At 43.1% G+C, this 23,648-nt stretch overlaps 3 protein-coding genes across 3 annotated transcripts in view; 1 reads left to right on the top strand and 2 right to left on the bottom strand.

Annotated features, from left to right (window-relative positions):
* The window catches only part of LOC308164813 (inositol hexakisphosphate and diphosphoinositol-pentakisphosphate kinase 1-like), a 77,881-nt gene that overhangs the window by 26,999 nt on the left and 27,234 nt on the right, over positions 1-23,648 (top strand). The window contains exons 15-18 of the mRNA XM_080538853.1: positions 3,924-4,045; positions 5,257-5,439; positions 6,334-6,475; positions 22,655-22,878. Coding sequence (XP_080394979.1) covers positions 3,924-4,045; positions 5,257-5,439; positions 6,334-6,475; positions 22,655-22,878 — 671 coding nt within the window. The remainder of the gene's footprint in view (positions 1-3,923; positions 4,046-5,256; positions 5,440-6,333; positions 6,476-22,654; positions 22,879-23,648) is intronic.
* Positions 8,078-14,671, bottom strand: LOC308165010 (uncharacterized protein; the record flags this gene model as incomplete). Its single annotated transcript, XM_080539110.1, has 4 exons — positions 8,078-8,776; positions 9,026-9,301; positions 9,347-9,599; positions 13,062-14,671. 4 exons carry the CDS (start codon positions 14,669-14,671, stop codon positions 8,078-8,080), a joined length of 2,838 nt encoding a protein of 945 aa, XP_080395236.1.
* Positions 19,210-20,826, bottom strand: LOC308165009 (E3 ubiquitin-protein ligase TRIM21-like; the record flags this gene model as incomplete). Its single annotated transcript, XM_080539109.1, has 1 exon — positions 19,210-20,826. One exon carries the CDS (start codon positions 20,824-20,826, stop codon positions 19,210-19,212), a length of 1,617 nt encoding a protein of 538 aa, XP_080395235.1.

The raw sequence follows: 23,648 nt of genomic DNA, 5'->3' as shown, positions 1-23,648 counted from the left end.
GTACTCACCTGTACTCACCTGTACTCACCTGTACACACCTGTACTCACCTGTACACACTACACACCTGTACTCACCTGTACACACCTGTACTCACACACACCTATACTCACCTGTACACACCTGTATACACTACACACCTGTACTCACCTGTACACACTACGCTGCCTCCATACCGCTGTCTTACCAACAGTGGTCTAATGGCGGCTTGCCACCAGCAGCGTCCCTCTGCGTTGCTGATAGCAGGACGCTACGCTAGGTGCTTGCTCGCTAGGTGCTTGCTCGCTAGGTGCTTGCTTGCTAGGCAGGTTGGCCTAGAAGTGTGCAGAGGCAAGGGAAGTTTATTTGTGTAGCACATTTCATACAACAGGGGCAATTCAAAGTGCTTTACATATAGGACAGTAAGAAAATAATAATAATAATTTAAAGAAAAGCAAACCAACGACCAAACCAACGGCCCTCATCACAGATTAAGACCTCCTCTTCCCATTCTGGATAATGAATTAGATTTCTTGTGCCTCACTGAAACCTGGCTCTCAACCTGGCCATTCCACCTGGCTGCCTACTTTGCGCTGCTGTGTCTAGTTAGGCTACAAATCCAGTTGGTTAAAATACTGTGATCTGATGCTACCGGATCGATGAGAAAGAGGTGATTGTCGTGAAGTGAAGTGAAACTTTATTTATATAGTGCCTTTTGTACATGAATGCAACTCAAAGCGCTTGTACATTGTCAGAAGGTTTGAGTAAGTGCAAAAGAAAGAAACTGTAATGTTGATACTGGATTTTTGGTGCAAGGTCAGCCATGTTTGAACTTGAAAGTCAGTGAGAAGTACAGAAAGACTGTGTAAGGTAGGGAGATGAAATGGATAGGGAAAGGTATTCTGCTGATGAGAAGATGGATAGCGGTTACTAAGCGTTAAGGCAGAGGTTGTACATTGTTTCCCTTTTTAAATTTTATTGTATTTTATCTTTACCTTTTCTTTTTTTTCTTTTTATTGTATTTTATCTTTATCTTTTCTTTTACTGTTTTCCCCTGCTTTTATATTAATTCTATGCTTGTATATGTTTTTATTATATTCACTTTATGTTTTTATTCCTGTTGTAAAGCACTTTGAGCTGCATTTCTTGTATGAAAGGTGCTATATAAATAAAGCTTTACTTACTTACTTACTTACCTACCTGCACCTACCTGCAACAGCCCTGTGCTGTGTGTCGGGGTGTTGGGCTTGCCGTTCTCCACCGTTCCTGTTTTGAGGTAAAGGCAGTCCCCATCCCTGCTGTGCCATCTTATGAACGCCTTGCTTTTAAAATGATTGGCCCTCAACCCGTGCGGTACGTATCCCTTGGGGGTGTCCAGATCCGCCCCAGCACCAATGAAACAAGGCGTCCCTCAAGGCTCCGTTCTCGGCCCGCTATTGTTCACCATCTACCTCCTCCCACTTGGGGAAATCATTCGGAAACACGGCCTCAAATTCCACACATAATACTGACGACACCCAGCTCTACCTCCACACCAAACCCTCTGCCGCCCTTCCTCCCCCTCCCTCCCCCCTCCTTCATCTCCTGCCCCCATGAAATCAAAGAATGGATGACCACCAATCTTCGCAAACTCAACAGCAATAAAACGGAACTCATGGATGTTGCACCCAAGACCCTCCTTCAAAAGATCGGTAGCCTCGTCCTCACCATCGACGGCTGTTCCATCTGCCCCTCCTCAGAGGTCAGGAGCCTGGGGGTCTTGCTGGACCCGACCCTTTCCTTTGAACCACACATACGGTCAGTCACCAAGTCTGCCGTCTTCCATCTCAAAACCATCTCCCGTCTCCGACCTTCACTCTCTGATACCTCTGCCGAAACACTAACACATGCTTTCGTCACCTCCTGCCTGGATAATTGGAACAGAATCCTTCTTGGTGTTTCCAGCAAGGCCCTGAATCAGCTACAATTGGACCCCAGGAAAACTAGCTAATGTCATGGCATTAGCTAATGGGGATCCTAATAAACAAACAAACAAACAAACAATATGTCCAAAATTCAGCTGCCGGGATCCTCACCTGCACTAAACCCTGGGAGCACATCACCCCCACCCTGCAACAACTTCACTGGCTTCCCATAAAATATAGAATCTCCTTCAAGATCCACCTCTTCACCTTTAAGGCGAGTACTCCATGGCCTGGCTCCTGCCCACCTAACCGATCTACTCCACCCCTACACCGCTGCACGTGGTCTCCGATCCCCCGATGCCGATCTCCTCGTCATACCCTCCTGCACAAGGTGACGCACGCTTGGCGACCGAGCCTTTACCCTTCCACCAGCCGTCTGATCCTCTGATACTCTCAGAACATTCAAGACCAGACTCAAGACCCATCTGTTCAGACTCGCCTTCGTCATTTTTTATATGATTTTATCTCTTGTATTTTTGTTCTTTGTTCTTTCTTTTTTTCTTTTTTTGGTTCTGCTTCTCTTTATTTCTGCACAGTGTCCTTGAGTTTGAGAAAGGCGCTTTTAAATGTAATATACTATTATTATTATTATTACAAGTTAATTATTAATAATTTCATGTAGGTACTTGAGGTTCTGTTTCCATGTCCAATAGCTAAGTATATATCTTATTGTAAATACAATATATTGATATTCTTTTTTGCTTTCCTTTCTTATGTATGCTTTCTAAAACAATGTCTAAATTATCCACACTATATTCACATTACTGTAGTGTATGATCAACTACTTTGCCAAGCCAAGCCTAGCACAAAGAAAGCTAAACTGCAGTTCAAAGCTCTTCTGCTTCTTCAATAGGAAATTACTCAAGCTGATGTACTTCTCATCTTCCTGCTTAGTAAGTTTTGATAGATTCTTGGACGGGTGTTACAGCACTTCCCCCTAGTGCACTAGTTAACTCTGCTCTACTCCTCTTACCTCGTGTACTGTTAACACTAGAACAGCCGTGTCTTTTTTACCTTCTAAAAGAGCCCCTCTTTACAATGCTCAAGCTGCTATTTACACACAACGACCACTAGTTGACCGCTTGTAAATGAGCCTGCTTCCTACACAGAAAAACAACAAAATATCTTTATACTAGCTTATCCTGATGTGATTTTGAAAATGTAAGGATACTGGGTGGTAGAACGCACATATCTAGGAAAGGTCATGAAAGGAGGGTCCTGAAATTTGATAGAGTGCAAAGATATAATATTTTTCTTTACTCACAGCCGTCACATGACCCCTCATGGCTGTTCTAGTGTTAACTCTGCACTTCTCCTCTCACCTCTTGGACTGTTAACTAGAAGGTAGCCACAGCTCCCTTGGCTGCGAGTCTCCTCTCGACTGTGGTAAGAAGGACTTGGACTTCACTCCCATTCTTTGCTTCTGTTAACACTAAACACACTCATGTCTACTTAAGTCCTGTCTTTAAACCTGTTCTCACCCGTCTTGTGAAGGGATCTTGCGTTGTCTGTGCTGAAGTTGCTGTGGTTTGTTGGTGGTGTCCAAGAAACAAGCACTCAATAAGAACAAATAAATACATCAAAAAGTATTTTTGTCTGTGCTGTACAAAGGCAATTTGTATGATCTTCTTTTTCTTTTCTTTTCTTGTGTTTTTTTCTTTTTACATTTTTTTTAAAGCTTTTTAATCTACAGTGGGTCACACTAATGCTACTGGCAATTGTTAATTTGTTGAGCTTGTATTGGTAAGAGTGTTGCATGGGGAAGCTATATGATGTTTGTGTAATATGCTCTGAGGAGATCTGATCTGATAATCTGTCATAAAATGTATGATTTAGAAGAAACAGGGCAAGAGTTGCAGAGTAGATGTCCCAACCGACATGCAAAAACTATAGTTCGTTAACATGGAATCTGTGGAGTGGTTAAAGAATGAGTTTTATTGATTTCCACCTAAATGTATGTCAACTTTCTCCTTCCACCGTAGGTGACTACGCAGGCTTCCCTGGCTGTGGCCTGCTGCGTCTACACAGCACCTACCGCCACGACCTCAAGATCTACGCCTCCGATGAGGGCCGCGTACAAATGACGGCGGCAGCTTTTGCCAAGGTGACTATAACATTCTGGAACTCTCTGCCACCTAACATTCTGGAACTCTCTGTCTGTCTCCTAACATTCTGGAACTCTCTGTCTGTCTCCTAACATTCTGGAACTCTCTGTCTGTCTCCTAACATTCTGGAACTCTCTGTCTGTCTCCTAACATTCTGGAACTCTCTGTCTGTCTCCTAACATTCTGGAACTCTCTGTCTGTCTCCTAACATTCTGGAACTCTCTGTCTGTCTCCTAACATTCTGGAACTCTCTGTCTGTCTCCTAACATTCTGGAACTCTCTGTCTGTCTCCTAACATTCTGGAACTCTCTGTCTGTCTCCTAACATTCTGGAACTCTCTGCCACCTAACATTCTGGAACTCTCTGTCTGTCTCCTAACATTCTGGAACTCTCTGTCTGTCTCCTAACATTCTGGAACTCTCTGTCTGTCTCCTAACATTCTGGAACTCTCTGTCTGTCACCTAACCTTCTGGAACTCTCTGTATGTCACATAACATTCTGGAACTCTCTGCCACCTAACATTCTGGAACTCTCTGTCTGTCTCCTAACATTCTGGAACTATCTGTCTGTCTCCTAACATTCTGGAACTCTCTGTCTGCCACCTAACATTCTGGAACTCTCTGTCTGCCACCTAACATTCTGGAACTCTGCCACCTAACATTCTGGAACTCTCTGTCTGTCACCTAAGATGCTGGAACTCTCTGTCTGTCTCCTAACATTCTGGAACTCTCTGTCTGTCACCTAACATTCTGGAACTCTCTGTCTGTCTCCTAACATTCTGGAACTCTCTGTCTGTCACCTAACATTCTGGAACTCTCTGTCTGTCTCCTAAGATTCTGGAACTCTCTGTCTGTCACCTAAGATTCTGGAACTCTCTGTCTGTCACCTAAGATGCTGGAACTCTCTGTCTGTCACCTAAGATTCTGGAATTCTCTGTCTGTCACCTAACATTCTGGAACTCTCTGTCTGTCACCTAACATTCTACAATCTACAGTGCTACTGTATGGCACTACTGTTAGTCTAGCAGCTTGTAGATTGTTCTGTGAAGGGATGACATGACATGTCTATGACTCGATTCCTGTATGTGAAATCTTTTAAACCATATGGACAATTGCTGCCATTTTCTTTGCATATACAGTCATGGTGATGTGTGTGTGTGTGTGTGTGTGTGTGTGTGTGTGTGTGTGTGTGTGTGTGTGTGTGTGTGCAGGGTCTGCTGGCCCTGGAGGGGGAGCTGACGCCCATCCTGGTCCAGATGGTGAAGAGCGCCAACATGAACGGGCTGCTGGACAGCGACAGCGACTCCCTGACCGACTGCCAGCAGAGGGTGAAGGCCAGGCTGCACGAGATCATGCAGAAGGACCAGGACTTCACCCAGGCCGACTACGACAAGGTACCATAGCAGCAGGGTCTACCTAGCCTTGCTAACATTAGAACACTATGACAAGGTACTGTAGTAGCAGGGTCTACCTAGCCTTGCTAACATTAGAACACTAGAACACTATGACAAGGTACTGTAGTAGCAGGGTCTACCTAGCCTTGCTAACATTAGAACACTATGACAAGGTACCACCACATGTTCTTATCAACGCCCTTGCCTTACAGTTAACACTAGAACACCCATGGGTGGGGTCTTATGACAAGGTACTGTAGTACCAGGGTCTACCTAGCCCTGCTAACATTAGAACACTAGAACACTATGACAAGGTACCATAGCAGCAGGGTCTACCTAGCCTTGCTAACATTAGAACACTAGAACACTATGACAAGGTGCCACCACATGTTCTTATCAACACCCTTGCCTTACAGTTAACACTAGAACACCCATGGGTGGGGTCATTTGACCCTGTGAGTATTTTTTTTTTTTTTATACCTTTGCACTCAATCAAATTTCAGGACCCTCCTTTCATGACTTTTCCTAGATATATGCGTTCTACCACCCAGTATCCTTACATTTTAAAAATCACATCAGGATAAGCTAGTATAAAGCTATTTTGCTAGTTTTTCTGTGTAGGAGGCAGGCTAATTTACAATCCGGCCAACTAGTGGCCGTTGTGTGTAAATACCAGCTTTCCATTGTAAAGACTATGGTCATGTGACCCCCGAGGCGGCTCTTATAGTAAGTAAAAAAGGCACGGCTGTTCTAGTGTTAAAGTGAGCATGACATAATGCTTTTTACATGATATTTCAACCTTTGTTGTTCCTCACAAATACCAGTGTAACACAGTTACCTTACAATAATGTATAACACAAGTTGCGTCATTCTTGTGACTGTCTGTCTGTCCAGCTGGCCCCGACTGGTAGCCCCTCCCTGGTCAACTCTATGAAGATCATAGGGAACCCAGTGAAGACGTGTGACCAGGTCTACACCCTCATCCAGAGCCTCACCTCGCAGATACGCAAGAGGCTGGAGGACCCCAAATCAGCAGGTCAGTCCTCCACTCTGCCTGATTAGAATTAAACTGAAATGATGGCTGATAGATAACCAATCATAATAATAATAATAATAATAATAATACATTAGACTTATATAGCGCTTTTCTAGACACTCAAAGACGCTTTACAAACTGAAAAGATTGAGTAGTAATAATAAAAAGAAACAAAAAATAAATAAAATAAAGTATAGGGGTCTTATTAATTTTTTTGTATTATTATTACTAAATCTAAATCTGTGTCTTTGTAGGACAATCTACTCTGTATACTGCAGAGTATCATGTGACCACTGACCACATCGAGCCAAACATTGTTTTCTTTCTTTTATTTTTTTATGATGTAATGTTTTCTTGAGTGTAAAGTGTGATGTTTTTATTTCCTGTAGTTCTGTTTTAAATTGTTTAAAAACATCTGAGGCCGTATTTCCCCTGTGGGTTTACCTGCCCAGGGATGCTGATGCAATTTAGCTACTCATCTAATTCAGGGAGAGTCAATGACTGTCCATTGTCCCCTTTAAATAAATAAATACATAAATAAATAATTATAATGAAATGAAATGAAAGAGAATAGAGTGGCATTGAAACGCCTACTCTTTGATTGGCTACACAGTGATGCCTCATAATTTATGAATCTTCAGTGAATAAAGTCACCCTTGGCAGTCTAGAATGTTGACAATGTGGGCAACTTTATTCACCCTCTGTGATAAATGAATGAATCACTCGTTCACAGGTGTCAGGTAACAGGGACTTTATTCATCAGGTGTTGATGTTTCATATGCAGTGATGATAAAACTACCAAAGAAACAGACCTTTAGACAAATTGTGACGTTAGAATTATAAGGTTCTATCTCCATTTTTGTCAAAATTTAGTTTTTTACATAATCTGATCCATTAGGTGTTTATTTATGCCTGTGTGGTGTTATTTTTAAAATGTTGACATTTTTTAGTTAGTAATTAATTAAATACAAAGGTTCCATTTCACAAAACATAATGGAATGTAAAAACTTTGACGCTCAATATCTCTGAACTACCCTAAACGGAGATAGAACCTGATCATTCTAAGCTCACGAAATGTATAATATCACGTACAGAAAGTCTCTCTCTCATATTACAGTCACAGTCAACCTTTTCAAACAGTTTTTAAGCATATCTGATTCCCTATGCAAGCCATTAAATCTATAACATTATTATCAAACATACATTCTACATATATAATTTAATTATGTCAAATAATAAACAATAATTGTTTTAATAAGACAGACAGCCGAGTCTGCTACCTCACCATTCTAAAGCTCTGGGACCTGGACTAGACTGATTATTAATGTGATCAATGGATCAATGGATTTGATCAATCAAAGTGAATTTAATTGTCTGAACTTCCTCAATTTCACTCTGTACACACCCAGTATTCATTACACTCAAAATACCCCCAAATATTTATACATTACAATGATCACTAACTAATAACGAACATACAGAATGCTGAGAGCATCGGATTTATAATAATTTCAACACCATATTCACCATCTCTAGCAGACAGACTGATAGCACAAATGATATCATAAAAAATAAGCAGTTCAGAAATTACTCTGTGGTAAATTAGAGTAGAATCAGAGGGGCAGAATTGTTACCACCACCTTTCTTGCCAGGGCTGAAGTATGGATAGAGTTCCCCAGTGAAGGTGCAGCCAGTGAAAGAGTAGATCAGAGACCTGGCCTCCACATCATAAAAGGAGACCTGGCCCGCCTCATAATCCACAAACACCCCCACCGTCTGGGGCTCCTCTCTCAGGAACAGGGGGACATCAGGGTCAGCTTTAGCCATGTACTCATTTCCTTTCCTCAACCCTACAGTCCAGTATCCATTCCTAGGGTTCAGTGGGACAATCAAGTTCCTGCCGTTGGACTTTCTGGCCACTCCTACAGCCCAGCTGGTCTTCCTCTTCACCTGCACTTCATAGTAAAACCTCCCTGGACCTCCCTTCATAGTAAAACCCTCCTCTCCCAAGACAGAGGCAAACTTATCAAAGAGATACATTATCTTATCTCGATGTCTAACTTGTTTCCCATCCTTAGACAGAATGAGATCTGGATGTGCTGTATCAATGTCCAGAGTCACGTCCACTTCATAATGCTGAATCATCTTCAGCTCAGCATAACACAACCTCTTCACTTCCCTCGTAAGTGTCTCCTCCAGCTGAGACACGGCTCTCCTCACAGTCCCCACGTAGAGATCACTGTGAACCCTGACCTCAGACCAGTCCTTGGTGTGTGGAGGGGTGGGCAGGGATGGGCAGCTCTGGAGGAGGCGGAGGTGGTCCTCAGTGTGTGAGAGCTGCTCCAGCTCAGTGCTTCTCCTCTTAAGCTCAGTGATTTCCTGCTCCAGCTCTTTAATCAGCCCTTTAGCCCGCCACTCTGCTGCTTTCTGCTTCAACTCGATCACGTCAAGGAGCTCAGCCTGGCTTCTCTTCATGGAGTCCACCAGAAAAGTGAAGACCTGTCTGCTGTCTGCTTTCTTTCTCTCTGCATCTTTATTACTAAAATCTACCGAGTGTTTGATCTTCTTAACCTTCTCTAATCGCTCCTGGATCATCTGCTGAACATCTGCCTCTGTCTTCCCCAGCTGAGCCTTCCTCACCCTGTACTCCTTCTCTATGGGGACGGTGTCATGAGTCTTGTGGTCTGTCTCAGTGCAGAACTGACACACACACATCTGGTCACGCCTACAGAACAGCACCAGGAGTCTGTCGTGCTTCTTACACATCCTGTCTTCCAGGTTCTCCACAGGGTCGATCAGCTTGTGTTTCTTTAAGCCTGCGACTCTCTGATGAGGCTCCAGGTGAGTCTCACAGTAAGAGGTCTGACACACCAGGCAGGACTTCAGAGCCTTGAGCTTCGTCCCAGTGCAGAAGTCACAGGACACTTCTCCATGTTTGACAGGTGTGTCTGGGGCTGGGCTGCTGGTTGCCTTCACCTCAACTGACCTCCTAAACTGAGCGGCCATCTCAGATATGACAATATTGACAAAGAGATCTGGTATCTTATCAAATGTTTTTTTACACATTGGACACTGACATAGGTCCTTGCTGTCCCAGTACTTTCTGATACAGGCCATGCAGAAGCTGTGTCCACATGGAGTAGAGACAGGGTCAGTGAACACATCCAGGCAGACAGAACACAGGAACTGCTCCTCAGACAGGAGACTGCTGGAGGAAGCCATATCTAGAGAGACCAGAGGAGACACCATAAAGCATTTCCTGGTATCAATCAGATCTTGATAGTTTGAACTATGGAGCTGTCAAGACTCTCTTATGAGACTATACAGCAACCGATAATGATACAATTATAAAACCTCACATAGAAAATAGTCCTTCAATCAAATCAATAACTTTTACATAAAGACAGAACTGTCTATAAAATAAACTGGGAGAGAGCGTGATCACAATAGTTTATCTTGACTTGTCATTGTAAGTCTCTCAACTCACCTGTCTGTGATTCTGTGAGAGTGTGGATGCTGTCTCTGTCCTATATACTGTATGTGTGATAGATGCCTGTTTGAGGACGACTTCTCAGGAGGTCGAGAGTCTGCTCTGTGCACAATACACTTTACGTCTCTACACAGTTTAGTTTCATTTCAGCAAACTGACGTTGAAATGCTCCTCCCCTCCCACCAGCCCTTCTCCCTGGAACAGAGTTAACCCTTCACAGGGCTGATCTGTTTCTAACATGTGGTTTTACAGATACACTCTTCTTACCTATCATTTCCAATCATCGTATTGTTTCCAGTCACTATAAACTGTAATCAGAATAATCTTTGTGATCAGGGCTAAGGTTGCTACAGAGTAAACACTTTCTCTGGCATGGATCACCGTGTTTGATGCCACTTAAACACTGATACTCTCCCTCTCTCTTTCTCGCTCAGGTGCCAGCTATAAACAGTAATCAGAACAGTTTGATCAGGTCATAGGTTGCTACAGAGTAAAGTCTTTCTCTGGCACAGATCACAGTGTTTAATGAGGCTTAAAGACCCACCAACTGACAAAGAATTCCGGAACACTCACCACCTAGAGTCTTCTGTTTTATCTGCCTAGCAACAACACTTTGATTGGCTACAAAATGAAGCGTCATCATTTATGCATTTTTGGTGAATAAAGTCACCCTCGGTACTCTAGCATGAAGTCAGTTTGAGTGATTTCATTCACCCTCGGCACTGAATGAGTTAATTTGTTTGCTTCCCCCTTGAGGTGGGCCAGCTTGGTGTACTAATATCTGAAAGACCTTTTGCTAGCATATCAGCCCAATAGAGCTCTCAGGTCTTCTGCTAGCATATCAGCCCAATAGAGCTTTCAGGTCTTCTGCTAGCATATCAGCCCAATAGAGCTCTCAGGTCTTCTGCTAGCATATCAGCCCAATAGAGCTCTCAGGTCTTCTGCTAGCATATCAGCCCAATAGAGCTCTCAGGTCTTCTGCTAGCATATCAGCCCAATAGAGCTCTCAGGTCTTCTGCTAGCATATCAGCCCAATAGAGCTCTCAGGTCTTCTGCTAGCATATCAGCTCAATAGAGCTCTCAGGTCTTCTGACGCTGGTTTTCTCTGTGTACCACATGTAAAAAAGAAGAGATTTGGTGAGGCTGCATTCTCATTTTATGCACCCAAATTGTGGAATGCACTGCCAGTTTACATTAGGGATGCAACCTCAGAAAATGTGTGCAAGTCAAGATTAAAACCCATCTTTTTAATATTGCCTTTAAATGACTAAATAATTAAATGATGATTATATAATCATTGTAGTACTTTGAGCTGTAACGTTTGCAGGAAAAGTGCTATACAAATAAAGGTTATTAGTGTTATTATTGTTATTATTATTATTATTATTATTATTATATAACTCTACAACACAATGTGGAAATCTGCCTTTTGACTCATAGACAGTGGTGGTCCGCTCACAGTCCGCTCTGCCTGATTAGAATTAAACTGAAATGATGGCTGACAGATAACCAACCATAATAATAATAATAATAATAATAATAATAATAGTAATAATAATAATAATAATAATAATAATAATAATACATTAGACTTATATTGCGCTTTTCTAGACACTCAAAGACGCTTTACAAACTGAAAAGATTGAGTAGTAATAATAAAAAGAAACAAAAAATAAATAAAAGAAAGTATAGGGGTCTTTGATTTCTAAATCTAAATCTGTGTCTTTGTAGGACAATCTACTCTGTATACTGCAGAGTATCATGTGACCACTGACCACATCGAGCCAAACATGTTTTCTTTCTTTAATTTTTTTATTATGTAATGTTTTCTTGAGTGTAAAGTGTGATGTTTTTATTTCCTGTAGTTCTGTTTTAAATTGTTTATAACATCTGAGGCCGTATTTCCCCTGTGGGTTTACCTGCCCAGGGATGCTGATGCAATTTAGCTACTCAGCTAATTCAGGGAGAGTCAATGACTGTCCATTGTCCCCTTTAAATAAATAAATAAATAAACAAATAAATACATAAATAAATAAATAATTGTAATGAAATGAAAGAGAATAGAGTGGCATTGAAACACCTACTCTTTGATTGGCTACACAATGATGCCTCATAATTTATGAATCTTCAGTGAATAAAGTCACCCTTGGCAGTCTAGAATGTTGACAATGTGGGCAACTTTATTCACCCTCTGTGATAAATGAATGAATCACTCGTTCACAGGTGTCAGGTAACAGGGACTTTATTCATCAGGTGTTGATGTTTCATATGCAGTGATGATAAAACTACCAAAGAAACAGACCTTTAGACAAATTGTGATGTTAGAATTATAAGGTTCTATCTCCATTTTTGTCAAAATTTCGTTTTTTACATAATCTGATCCATTAGGTGTTTATTAATGCCTGTGTGGTGTTATTTTAAAAATGTTGACATTTTTTAGTTAGTAATTAATTAAATACAAAGGTTCCATCTCACAGAACATAATGGAATGTAAAAACGTTGACGCTCAATATCTCTGAACTACCCTAAACGGAGATAGAACCTGAGAAAGCTCACGAAATGTATAATATCACGTACAGAAAATCTCTCTCTCATATTACAGTCACAGTCAACCTTTTCAAACAGTTTTTAAGCATATCTGATTCCCTATGCAAGCCATTACATCTATAACATTATTATCAAACATACATTCTACATACATAATTTAATTATGTCAAATAATAAACAATAAAAACAATGTTTTTGTTTTAATAAGACAGACAGCCGAGTCTGCTACCTCACCATTCTAAAGCTCTGGGACCTGGACTAGACTGATTATTAATGTGATCAATGGATTTGATCAATCCAAGTGAATTTAATTGTCTGAACTTCCTCAATTTCACTCTGTACACACCCAGTATTCATTACACTCAAAATACCCCAAATATTTATACATTACAATGATCACTAACTAATAACGAACATACAGAATGCTGAGAGCATCGGATTTATAATAATTTCAACACCATATTCACCATCTCTAGCAGATAGACTGATAGCACAAATTATATCATAAAAAATAAGTAGTTCAGAAATTACTCTGTGGTAAATTAGAGTAGAATCAGAGGGGCAGAATTGTTACCACCATCATTCCGGCAAGGGCTGAAGTATGGATAGAGTTCCCCAGTGAAGGTGAGGCCAGTGAAAGAGTAGATCAGAGACCTGGCCTCCACATCATAAAAGGAGACCTGGCCCGCCTCATAATCCACAAACACCCCCACCTTCTGGGGCTCCTCTCTCAGGAACAGGCGGAGCCGGACACCAAGGCCAACTTTAGCCTTGTACTCATTTCCATTCTTCAACCTTACAGTCCAGTATCCATTCCTAGGGCTCAGTGTGACATTCGAGTTCCTGCCTTTGGTCTTTCTGGCCACTCCTACAGCCCAGTCAGTCTTCCCCTTCACCTCCACTTCATAGTAAAACCTCCCTGAGGGGAAACCCTGCTTTCCCAAGACAGAGGCAAACAAGAAACGCTTATCAAAGAAATAGTAGTTACGTCTAACTTGTTTCCCATCCTTAGACAGAATGAGATCTGGATGTGCTGTATCAATGTCCAGAGTCACGTCCACTGCATACTGCTGAATCATCTTCAGCTCAGCATCACACAACCTCTTCACTTCCCTCGTAAGTGTCTCCTCCAGCTGAGACACAGCTCTCCTCACAGTCCCCACATAGAGATCACTGTGAACCCTGACCTCAGACCAGTCCTTGGTGTGTGGAGGGGTGGGCAGGGATGGGCAGCTCTGGAGGAGGTGGAGGTGGTCCTCAGTGTGTGAGAGCTGCTCCAGCTCAGTGCTTCTCCTCCTCTGTAGCTCAGTGATTTCCTGCTCCAGCTCTTTAATCAGCCCTTCAGCCCGCCTCTCTGCTGCTTTCTGCTTCTCCTCGATCACGTCAAGGAGCTCAGCCTGGCTTCTCTTCACGGAGTCCACCAGAGCAGTGAATACCTGTACGCTCTCTGCTTTCTCTCTCTCTGCATCTTTCTTACTAAAATCTACGGAGTGTTTGATCTTCTTAACCTTCTCTAATCGCTCCTGGATCATCTGCTGAACATCTGCCTCTGTCTTCCCCAGCTGAGCCTTCCTCTCTCCATACTCCTCCTCTATGGGGACGGTGTCATGAGTCTTGTGGTCTGTCTCAGTGCAGAACTGACACACACACATCTGGTCACGCCTACAGAACAGCTCCAGGAGTCTGTCGTGCTTCTTACACATCCTGTCTTCCAGGTTCTCCACAGGGTCGATCAGCTTGTGTCTCTTAAAGGCTGCGACTCTCTGATGAGGCTCCAGGTGAGTCTCACAGTAAGAGGTCTGACACACCAGGCAGGACTTCAGAGCCTTGAGCTTCGTCCCAGTGCAGAAGTCACAGGACACTTCTCCATGTTTGACAGGTGTGTCTGGGGCTGGGCTGCTGGTTGCCTTCACTTCAACTGACCTCCTAAACTGAGCGGCCATCTCAGATATGACAATATTGACAAAGAGATCTGGTCTCTTATCAAATGGTTTTTTACACATTGGACACTGACATAGGTCCTTGCTGTCCCAGTACTTTCTGATACAAGCCATGCAGAAGCTGTGTCCACATGGAGTAGAGACAGGGTCAGTGAACACATCCAGGCAGACAGAACACAGGAACTGCTCCTCAGACAGGAGACTGCTGGAGGAAGCCATATCTAGAGAGACCAGAGGTGACACCATAAAGCATTTCCTGGTATCAATCAGATCTTGATAGTTTGAACTATGGAGCTGTCAAGACTCTCTTATGAGACTATACAGCAACCGATAATGATACAATTATAATACGTCACATAGAAAATAGTCCTTCAAACAAATCAAGAACTTTTACATACAGAACTGTCTATAAAAAAAACGGGGACAGAGCGTGATCACAATAGTTTACACATAGTTAATCTTGACTTGTCATTGTAAGTCTCTCAACTCACCTGTCTGTGATTCTGTGAGAGTGTGGATGCTGTCTCTGTCCTTTATACTGTATGTGTGATAGATGCCTGTTTGAGGACGACTTCTCAGGAGTTTGAGAGTCTGCTCTGTGCACAATATACTTTATGTCTCTACACAGTTAAGTTTCATTTGACGTCAATGCCACTCTATTCTCTTTCATTTCATTACAATTAGCATATTGACGTTGAAATGCTCCTCCCCTCTCGATACAGCCCTTCTCCCTGGAACAGAGTTAACCCTTTACAGAGCTGATCTGTTTCTAACATGTGGTTTTACAGATACACTCTTCTTACCTATCATTTCCAATCATCATATTGTTTCCAGTCACTATAAACTGTAATCAGAATAATATTTGTGATCAGGACTAAGGTTGCTACAGAGTAAACACTTTCTCTGGCATGGATCACCGTGTTTGATGCCACTTAAACACTGATACTCTCCCTCTCTCTTTCTCGCTCAGGTTGCCAACTATAAACAGTAATCATAACAGTTTGATCAGGTCATAGGTTGCTACAGAGTAAAGTCTTTCTCTGGCACAGATCACAGTGTTTAATGAGGCTTATACAACAGTTAGTTCCGACTAAGTAATTTTATTGGACAAGAGGCATTCCATGAGTGCTGATATACAGTATAACAGCACTCTGACTTTTAACTATATGTATCACTCCGCCGCACAGATGTTCTACTATATTACCGTTAATTAGACTGCATGTTTGTGTTCAGGTTACTAGGCAACAGTCCAGTTGAAGTTCAGTTGCGGAACTATTTTTCGTTGGCGGAGCCAAAATAAATGATTAAATAAACGAACAAATCATAACTAACAAATCATTGTCTTCGGTACTCGTCCTGCGGCCTCGTACCTACGACCGAATCACAGCCGTGCTGATATTCAGTATAACAGCACTCCCTCTCGTGTGATATTGCTATATTATATATTGATATATTAACCCACCAACTGACAAAGAATTCCGGAACACTCACCACCTATGTGGTATCTACCTAGCAACAACACTTTGATTGGATACAAAATGAAGCGTCATCATTTATGCATTTTTGGTGAATAAAGTCACCCTCGGTACTCTAGCATAAAGACAGTTTGAGTGACTTCATTCACCCTCGGCACTGAATGAGTTAATTTGTTTGCTTCCCCCTTGAGGTGGGCCAGCTTGGTGTACTAATATCTGAAAGACCTTTTGCTAGCATATCAGCCCAATAGAGCTCTCAGGTCTTCTGCTAGCATATCAGCCCAATAGAGCTCTCAGGTCTTCTGCTAGCATATCAGCCCAATAGAGCTCTCAGGTCTTCTGCTAGCATATCAGCCCAATAGAGCTCTCAGGTCTTCTGCTAGCATATCAGCCCAATAGAGCTCTCAGGTCTTCTGCTAGCATATCAGCCCAATAGAGCTCTCAGGTCTTCTGAATGAATGAATGAATGGACTTTATTGTCATTGCTACAGTACAGGTACCAAACAACGACATTTAGGAGGGGTGGCTCCCCTGGTGTTAGGAAAGGAAAAAAAAAAAAAACTTTTACAAAATCACAAGAAGGGAAGGAGCTGGTTTACCTAAATAAAGGCTATGTACACTATCCACTGTACTATACTGTACAGATAGACGACTAGGGTTGTCATATTGCACAATAGTATTATTTCACATTTATTTAAAGTGTCACAGTTTGCAGGCTTGAAATGTACATGTTTGTGCCTCAGCACTACACCTGATTTTTTCAGGCCAGCAGCTGCCATCAATCCGTCCAGACTGTCCAGGGCCCAGAACTTAGGTCTTTGCTGTGTTCAGGGCCTGGACGGCCCTGTGGTAGAAGCTGTTCTTCAGTCTGTTTGTCCTTGCGGCCAGGGTCCTGAACCGCCTTTTCGAGGGCAGCCTGGTAAAGTGTTCGTACCCAGGGTGGGTCGGGTCCCTGGAGATCTTGGAGGCCTTCCTGAGACAGCGTGTGTTGTACAGCTCTTCCAGAGAGGGGAGGGGGGCGCCGGTGATCTTCTGTGCTGTTCTCACGACTCTCTGTAGCGCATTTCTCTCCGCTGTTGTGCAGCTGGAGAACCAGTTGCAGATGCCGTAGGTGAGGATGCTCTCCAGTGCGCCGCGGTAGAAGGTCACCAGTATCTCCTGCTTGCTGTGTTCCTTCCTGAGGACTCTCAGGGTGTATAGCCGCTGTTGTGCCCTCTTGATGGTGGCTTTTGTGTTGTCCTTCCAGGTCAGGTCATCCCGCATGTGCATCCCCAGGAATCGGAGGGTTGAGACTCTCTCCACGCTCTCTCCGTCGATGAGCAGGGGCTGGATCTCGGACTTTTTCCTCCTGAAGTCTACGATGATTTCCTGGGTCTTTGCCTTGTTCAGCAGCAGGTTGTTAACCTTGCACAGCTTGCTCAGTTGCTCTACCTCATCCCTGTACGCCGCCTCGTCCCCCCCCGAGATGCATCCCACCACGGTGGTGTTGTCTGCAAACTTTACGATGGAGTTGCTGGGGTGGACGGGGGTGAAGTCGTAGGTGTAGAGGTTGTAGAGGATGGGGCTTAGCACGCAGCTAGCGTATCAGCATGGGCATATCAGCCCAATAGAGCTCTCAGGTCTTCTGCTAGCATCATTTTATGTGCCCAAATTGTGTCTCACTGCCAGTTTACATTAGGGATGCAACCTCAGCACATTATGTGCAAGTCAAGATTAAAACCCATCTTTTTAATATTGCCTTTAAATGACTAAATAATTAAATGATGATTATATAATGATTGTAGCACTTTGAGCTGCAACGTTTGCAGGAAAAGTGCTATACAAATAAAGGTTATTAGTGTTATTGTTATTATTATTATTATATTACTCTACCACACAATGTGGAAATCTGCCTTTTGACTCATAGACAGTGGTGGTCTGCTCACAGTCCGCTCTGCCTGATTAGAATTAAACTGAAATGATGGCTGACAGATAACCAACCATAATAATAATAATAATAATAATAATAATAATAATAATAATAATAATAATAATAATAATAATAATAATAATAATACATTAGACTTATATAGTGCTTTTCTAGACACTCAAAGACGCTTTACAAACTGAAAAGATTGAGTAGTAATAATAGAAAGAAACAAAAAATAAATAAAAGGAAGTATAGGGGTCTTTTTGATTACTAAATCTAAATCTGTGTCTTTGTAGGACAATCTACTCTGTATACTGCAGAGTATCATGTGACCACTGACCACATCGAGCCAAACATGTTTTCTTTCTTTTATTTTTTTATGATGTAATGTTTTCTTGAGTGTAAAGTGTGATGTTTTTATTTCCTGTAGTTCTGTTTTAAATTGTTTATAACATCTGAGGCCGCATTTCCCCTGTGGGTGTACCTGCCCAGGGACAGCTCATTCAGCTACTCAGCTAATTCAGGGAGAGTCAATGACTGTCCATTGTCCCTTTTAAATAAATAAATAAACAAATAAATAAATAAATAATTGTAATGAAATGAAATGAAATGAAATGAAGTGGCATTGAAACACCTACTCTTTGATTGGCTACACAATGATGCCTCATAAATTATGAATCTTCAGTGAATGAGGTCTCCCGTGGCAGTCTAGAATGTTGACAATGTGGGTGACTTCATTCACCCTCTGTGATAAATGAATGAATCACTTGTTCACAGGTGTCAGGTAACAGGGACTTTATTCATCAGGTGTTGATGTTTCATATGCAGTGATGATAAAACCACCACAGAAACAGACCATTAGACAAACGTATAATATCACGTACAGAAAATCTCTCTCATATTAGTTACAGTCAACATTTTCAAACAGTTTTTAAGCATATCTGATTTCCTATACAAGCCATTAAATCTATAACATTATTATCAAACATACATTCTACATGCATCATTTAATTATGTCAAATAATAAACAATAAAAACAATTTTTTTGTTTTAATAAGACAGACAGCCGAGTGTACTACCTCACCATTCTAAAGCTCTGGGACCTGTACTAGACTGATTATTAATGTGATCAATGGATTTGGTGGTCTGAACATCCTCAATTTCACTCTGTACACACCCAGTATTCATTACACTCAAAATACCCCAAATATTTATACATTACAATGATCACTAACTAATAACGAACATACAGAATGCTGAGAGCATCGGATTTATAATAATTTCAACACCATATTCACCATCTCTAGCAGATAGACTGATAGCACAAATTATATCATAAAAAATAAGTAGTTCAGAAATTACTCTGTGGTAAATTAGAGTAGAATCAGAGGGGCAGAATTGTTACCACCATCATTCCGGCAAGGGCTGAAGTATGGATAGAGTTCCTCAGTGAAGGTGCAGCCAGTGAAAGAGTAGATCAGAGACCTGGCCTCCACATCATAAAAGGAGACCTGGCCCGCCTCATAATCCACAAACACCCCCACCTTCTGGGGCTCCTCTCTCAGGAACAGGCGGAGTCGGACACCAAGGCCAACTTTAGCCTTGTACTCATTTCCATTCTTCAACCTTACAGTCCAGTATCCATTCCTAGGGCTCAGTGTGACATTCGAGTTCCTGCCTTTGGTCTTTCTGGCCACTCCTACAGCCCAGTCAGTCTTCCCCTTCACCTCCACTTCATAGTAAAACCTCCCTGAGGGGAAACCCTGCTTTCCCAAGACAGAGGCAAACAAGAAACGCTTATCAAAGAAATAGTAGTTACGTCTAACTTGTTTCCCATCCTTAGACAGAATGAGATCTGGATGTGCTGTATCAATGTCCAGAGTCACGTCCACTGCATACTGCTGAATCATCTTCAGCTCAGCATCACACAACCTCTTCACTTCCCTCGTAAGTGTCTCCTCCAGCTGAGACACAGCTCTCCTCACAGTCCCCATGTAGAGATCACTGTGAACCCTGACCTCAGACCAGTCCTTGGTGTGTGGAGGGGTGGGCAGGGATGGGCAGCTCTGGAGGAGGCGGAGGTGGTCCTCAGTGTGTGAGAGCTGCTCCAGCTCAGTGCTTCTCCTCCTCTGTAGCTCAGTGATTTCCTGCTCCAGCTCTTTAATCAGCCCTTCAGCCCGCCTCTCTGCTGCTTTCTGCTTCTCCTCGATCACGTCAAGGAGCTCAGCCTGGCTTCTCTTCACGGAGTCCACCAGAGCAGTGAAGACCTGTCTGCTCTCTGCTTTCTTTCTCTCTGCATCTTTCTTACTAAAATCTACTGAGTGTTTGATCTTCTTAACCTTCTCTAATCGCTCCTGGATCATCTGCTGAACATCTGCCTCTGTCTTCCCCAGCTGAGCCTTCCTCTCTCCATACTCCTCCTCTATGGGGACGGTGTCATGAGTCTTGTGGTCTGTCTCAGTGCAGAACTGACACACACACATCTGGTCACGCCTACAGAACAGCTCCAGGAGTCTGTCGTGCTTCTTACACATCCTGTCTTCCAGGTTCTCCACAGGGTCGATCAGCTTGTGTCTCTTAAAGGCTGCGACTCTCTGATGAGGCTCCAGGTGAGTCTCACAGTAAGAGGTCTGACACACCAGGCAGGACTTCAGAGCCTTGAGCTTCGTCCCAGTGCAGAAGTCACAGGAAACTTCTCCAGGTTTGACAGGTGTGTCTGGGGCTGGGCTGCTGGTTGCCTTCACTTCAACTGACCTCCTAAACTGAGCGGCCATCTCAGATATGACAATATTGACAAAGAGATTTGGTCTCTTATCAAATGTTTTTTTACACATTGGACACTGACATAGGTCCTTGCTGTCCCAGTACTTTCTGATACAAGCCATGCAGAAACTGTGTCCACATGGAGTAGAGACTGGGTTAGTGAACACATCCAGACAGACAGAACACAGGAACTGCTCCTCAGACAGGAGACTGCTGGAGGAAGCCATATCTAGAGAGACCAGAGGTGACACCATAAAGCATTTCCTGGTATCAATCAGATCTTGATAGTTTGAACTATGGAGCTGTCAAGACTCTCTTATGAGACTATACAGCAACCGATAATGATACAATTATAATACGTCACATAGAAAATAGTCCTTCAAACAAATCAAGAACTTTTACATACAGAACTGTCTATAAAAAAAACTGGGACAGAGCGTGATCACAATAGTTTACACATAGTTAATCTTGACTTGTCATTGTAAGTCTCTCAACTCACCTGTCTGTGATTCTGTGAGAGTGTGGATGCTGTCTCTGTCCTTTATACTGTATGTGTGATAGATGCCTGTTTGAGGACGACTTCTCAGGAGTTTGAGAGTCTGCTCTGTGCACAATATACTTTATGTCTCTACACAGTTAAGTTTCATTTGACGTCAATGCCACTCTATTCTCTTTCATTTCATTACAATTAGCATATTGACGTTGAAATGCTCCTCCCCTCCCACCAGCCCTTCTCCCTGGAACAGAGTTAACCCTTCACAGGGCTGGTCTGTTTCTAACATGTGGTTTTACAGATACACTCTTCTTACCTATCATTTTCAATCATCGTATTGTTTCCAGTCACTATAAACTGTAATCAGAATAATATTTGTGATCAGGGCTAAGGTTGCTACAGAGTAAACACTTTCTCTGGCATGGATCACCGTGTTTGATGCCACTTAAACACTCATACTCTCCCTCTCTCTTTCTCGCTCAGGTGCCAACTATAAACAGTAATCATAACAGTTTGATCAGGTCATAGGTTGCTACAGAGTAAAGTCTTTGTCTAGTACAGATCACAGTGTTTAATGAGCCTTATGCAACAGTTAGTTCCGACTAAGTAATTTGATTGGACAAGAGGCATTCCATGAGTGCTGATATACAGTATAACAGCACTGGGACTTTTAACTATATGTATCACTCCGCCGCACAGATGTTCTACTATATTACCGTTAATTAGACTGCATGTTTGTGTTCAGGTTACTAGTCCAGTTGAAGTTCAGTTGCGGAACTATTTTTCATTGGCAGAGCCAAAATAAATTATTAAATAAACTAACAAATCATAACTAACAAATCATTGTCTTCGGTACTCGGCCTGCGGCCTCGTACCTACGACCGAATCACAGCCGTGCTGATATTCAGTATAACAGCACTCCCTCTCGTGTGATATTGCTTAATTAACCCACCAACTGACAAAGAATTCCGGAACACTCACCACCTATGTGGTATCTACCTAGCAACAACACTTTGATTGGATACAAAATGAAGCGTCATCATTTATGCAATTTTGGTGAATAAAGTCACCCTTGGTACTCTAGCATGATGACAGTTTGAGTGACTTCATTCACCCTCGGCCCTGAATGAGTTAATTGGTTTGCTTCCCCCTTGAGGTGGGCCAGCTTGGTGTACTAATATCTGAAAGACCTTTTGCTACCATATCAGCCCAATAGAGCTCTCAGGTCTTCTGATGCTGGTTTTCTCTGTGTACCACATGTACAAAATGTTTATACAGACAGACAGATGCATTTTTATATTACGTTTCATGTGTGGGGTCTCTCTCAGATTAGAACATCTTTATGTGTGTACCAGGCTTAAGCTAACTATCTATGCTATTAGCTAAGCTAACGGTTCCATCTTGGCTCCTGTTCTCCCTCCCTCTCCCAGACCTGCAGCTGTACTGGCTAAGCTAACTATCTATGCTAAGCTAATTATTAGCTAAGCTAATGGTTCCATCGTGGCCCCTGTGTTTCTCCCTCCCTCTCACCCTCCCCCTCTCCCTCCCTCCCTCCCTCCCAGACCTGCAGCTGTACCACAGCGAGACGCTGAACCTGATGCTCCAGCGCTGGTCTAAGCTGGAGAGGGACTTCCGCATGAAGAGCGGCCGCTACGACATCAGCAAGGTGCCCGACATCTATGACTGCGTCAAGTACGACACGCAGCACAACGCCACCCTGGGCCTGGAGGACACCCTGGAGCTTTTCAGGCTGTCCCGCGCCCTGGCCGACATAGTCATACCTCAGGTACACACACACACACACACACACACACACACACACACACACACACACAGATAGACAGACAGACACACAGACACACCCTGGCCGACATAGTCATACCTCAGACACACACACACACACACACACACACACACACACCTGGAGGACACGCTGGAGCTGTTTAGGCTGTCCCGCCCCCTGGCCGACATAGTCATACCTCAGGTACACACACACACACACACACACACACACACACACACACACATTCTCTGCCTATCAGTAGCCCTCTGACATGCCTCCTCTAACCTCTGTGTCCAGGAGTACTGACATGCCTCCTCTAACCTCTGTGTCCAGGAGTACTGACATGCCTCCTCTAACCTCTGTGTCCAGGAGTACTGACATGCCTCCTCTAACCTCTGTGTCCAGGAGTACTGACATGCCTCCTCTAACCTCTGTGTCCAGGAGTACTGACACGCCTCCTCTAACCTCTGTGTCCAGGAGTACTGACATGCCTCCTCTAACCTCTGTGTCCAGGAGTACTGACACGCCTCCTCTAACCTCTGTGTCCAGGAGTACTGACACGCCTCCTCTAACCTCTGTGTCCAGGAGTACTGACACGCCTCCTCTAACCTCTGTGTCCAGGAGTACTGACACGCCTCCTCTAACCTCTGTGTCCAGGAGTACTGACACGCCTCCTCTAACCTCTGTGTCCAGGAGTACTGACATGCCTCCTCTAACCTCTGTGTCCAGGAGTACTGACATGCCTCCTCTAACCTCTGTGTCCAGGAGTACTG

Source organism: Nansenia antarctica (assembly GCF_963989245.1).
Source record: "Nansenia antarctica genome assembly, chromosome: 9".
Classification (NCBI taxonomy): Eukaryota; Metazoa; Chordata; class Actinopteri; order Argentiniformes; family Microstomatidae; genus Nansenia; species Nansenia antarctica.
This window is presented reverse-complemented; position numbering and strand designations above follow the sequence as displayed.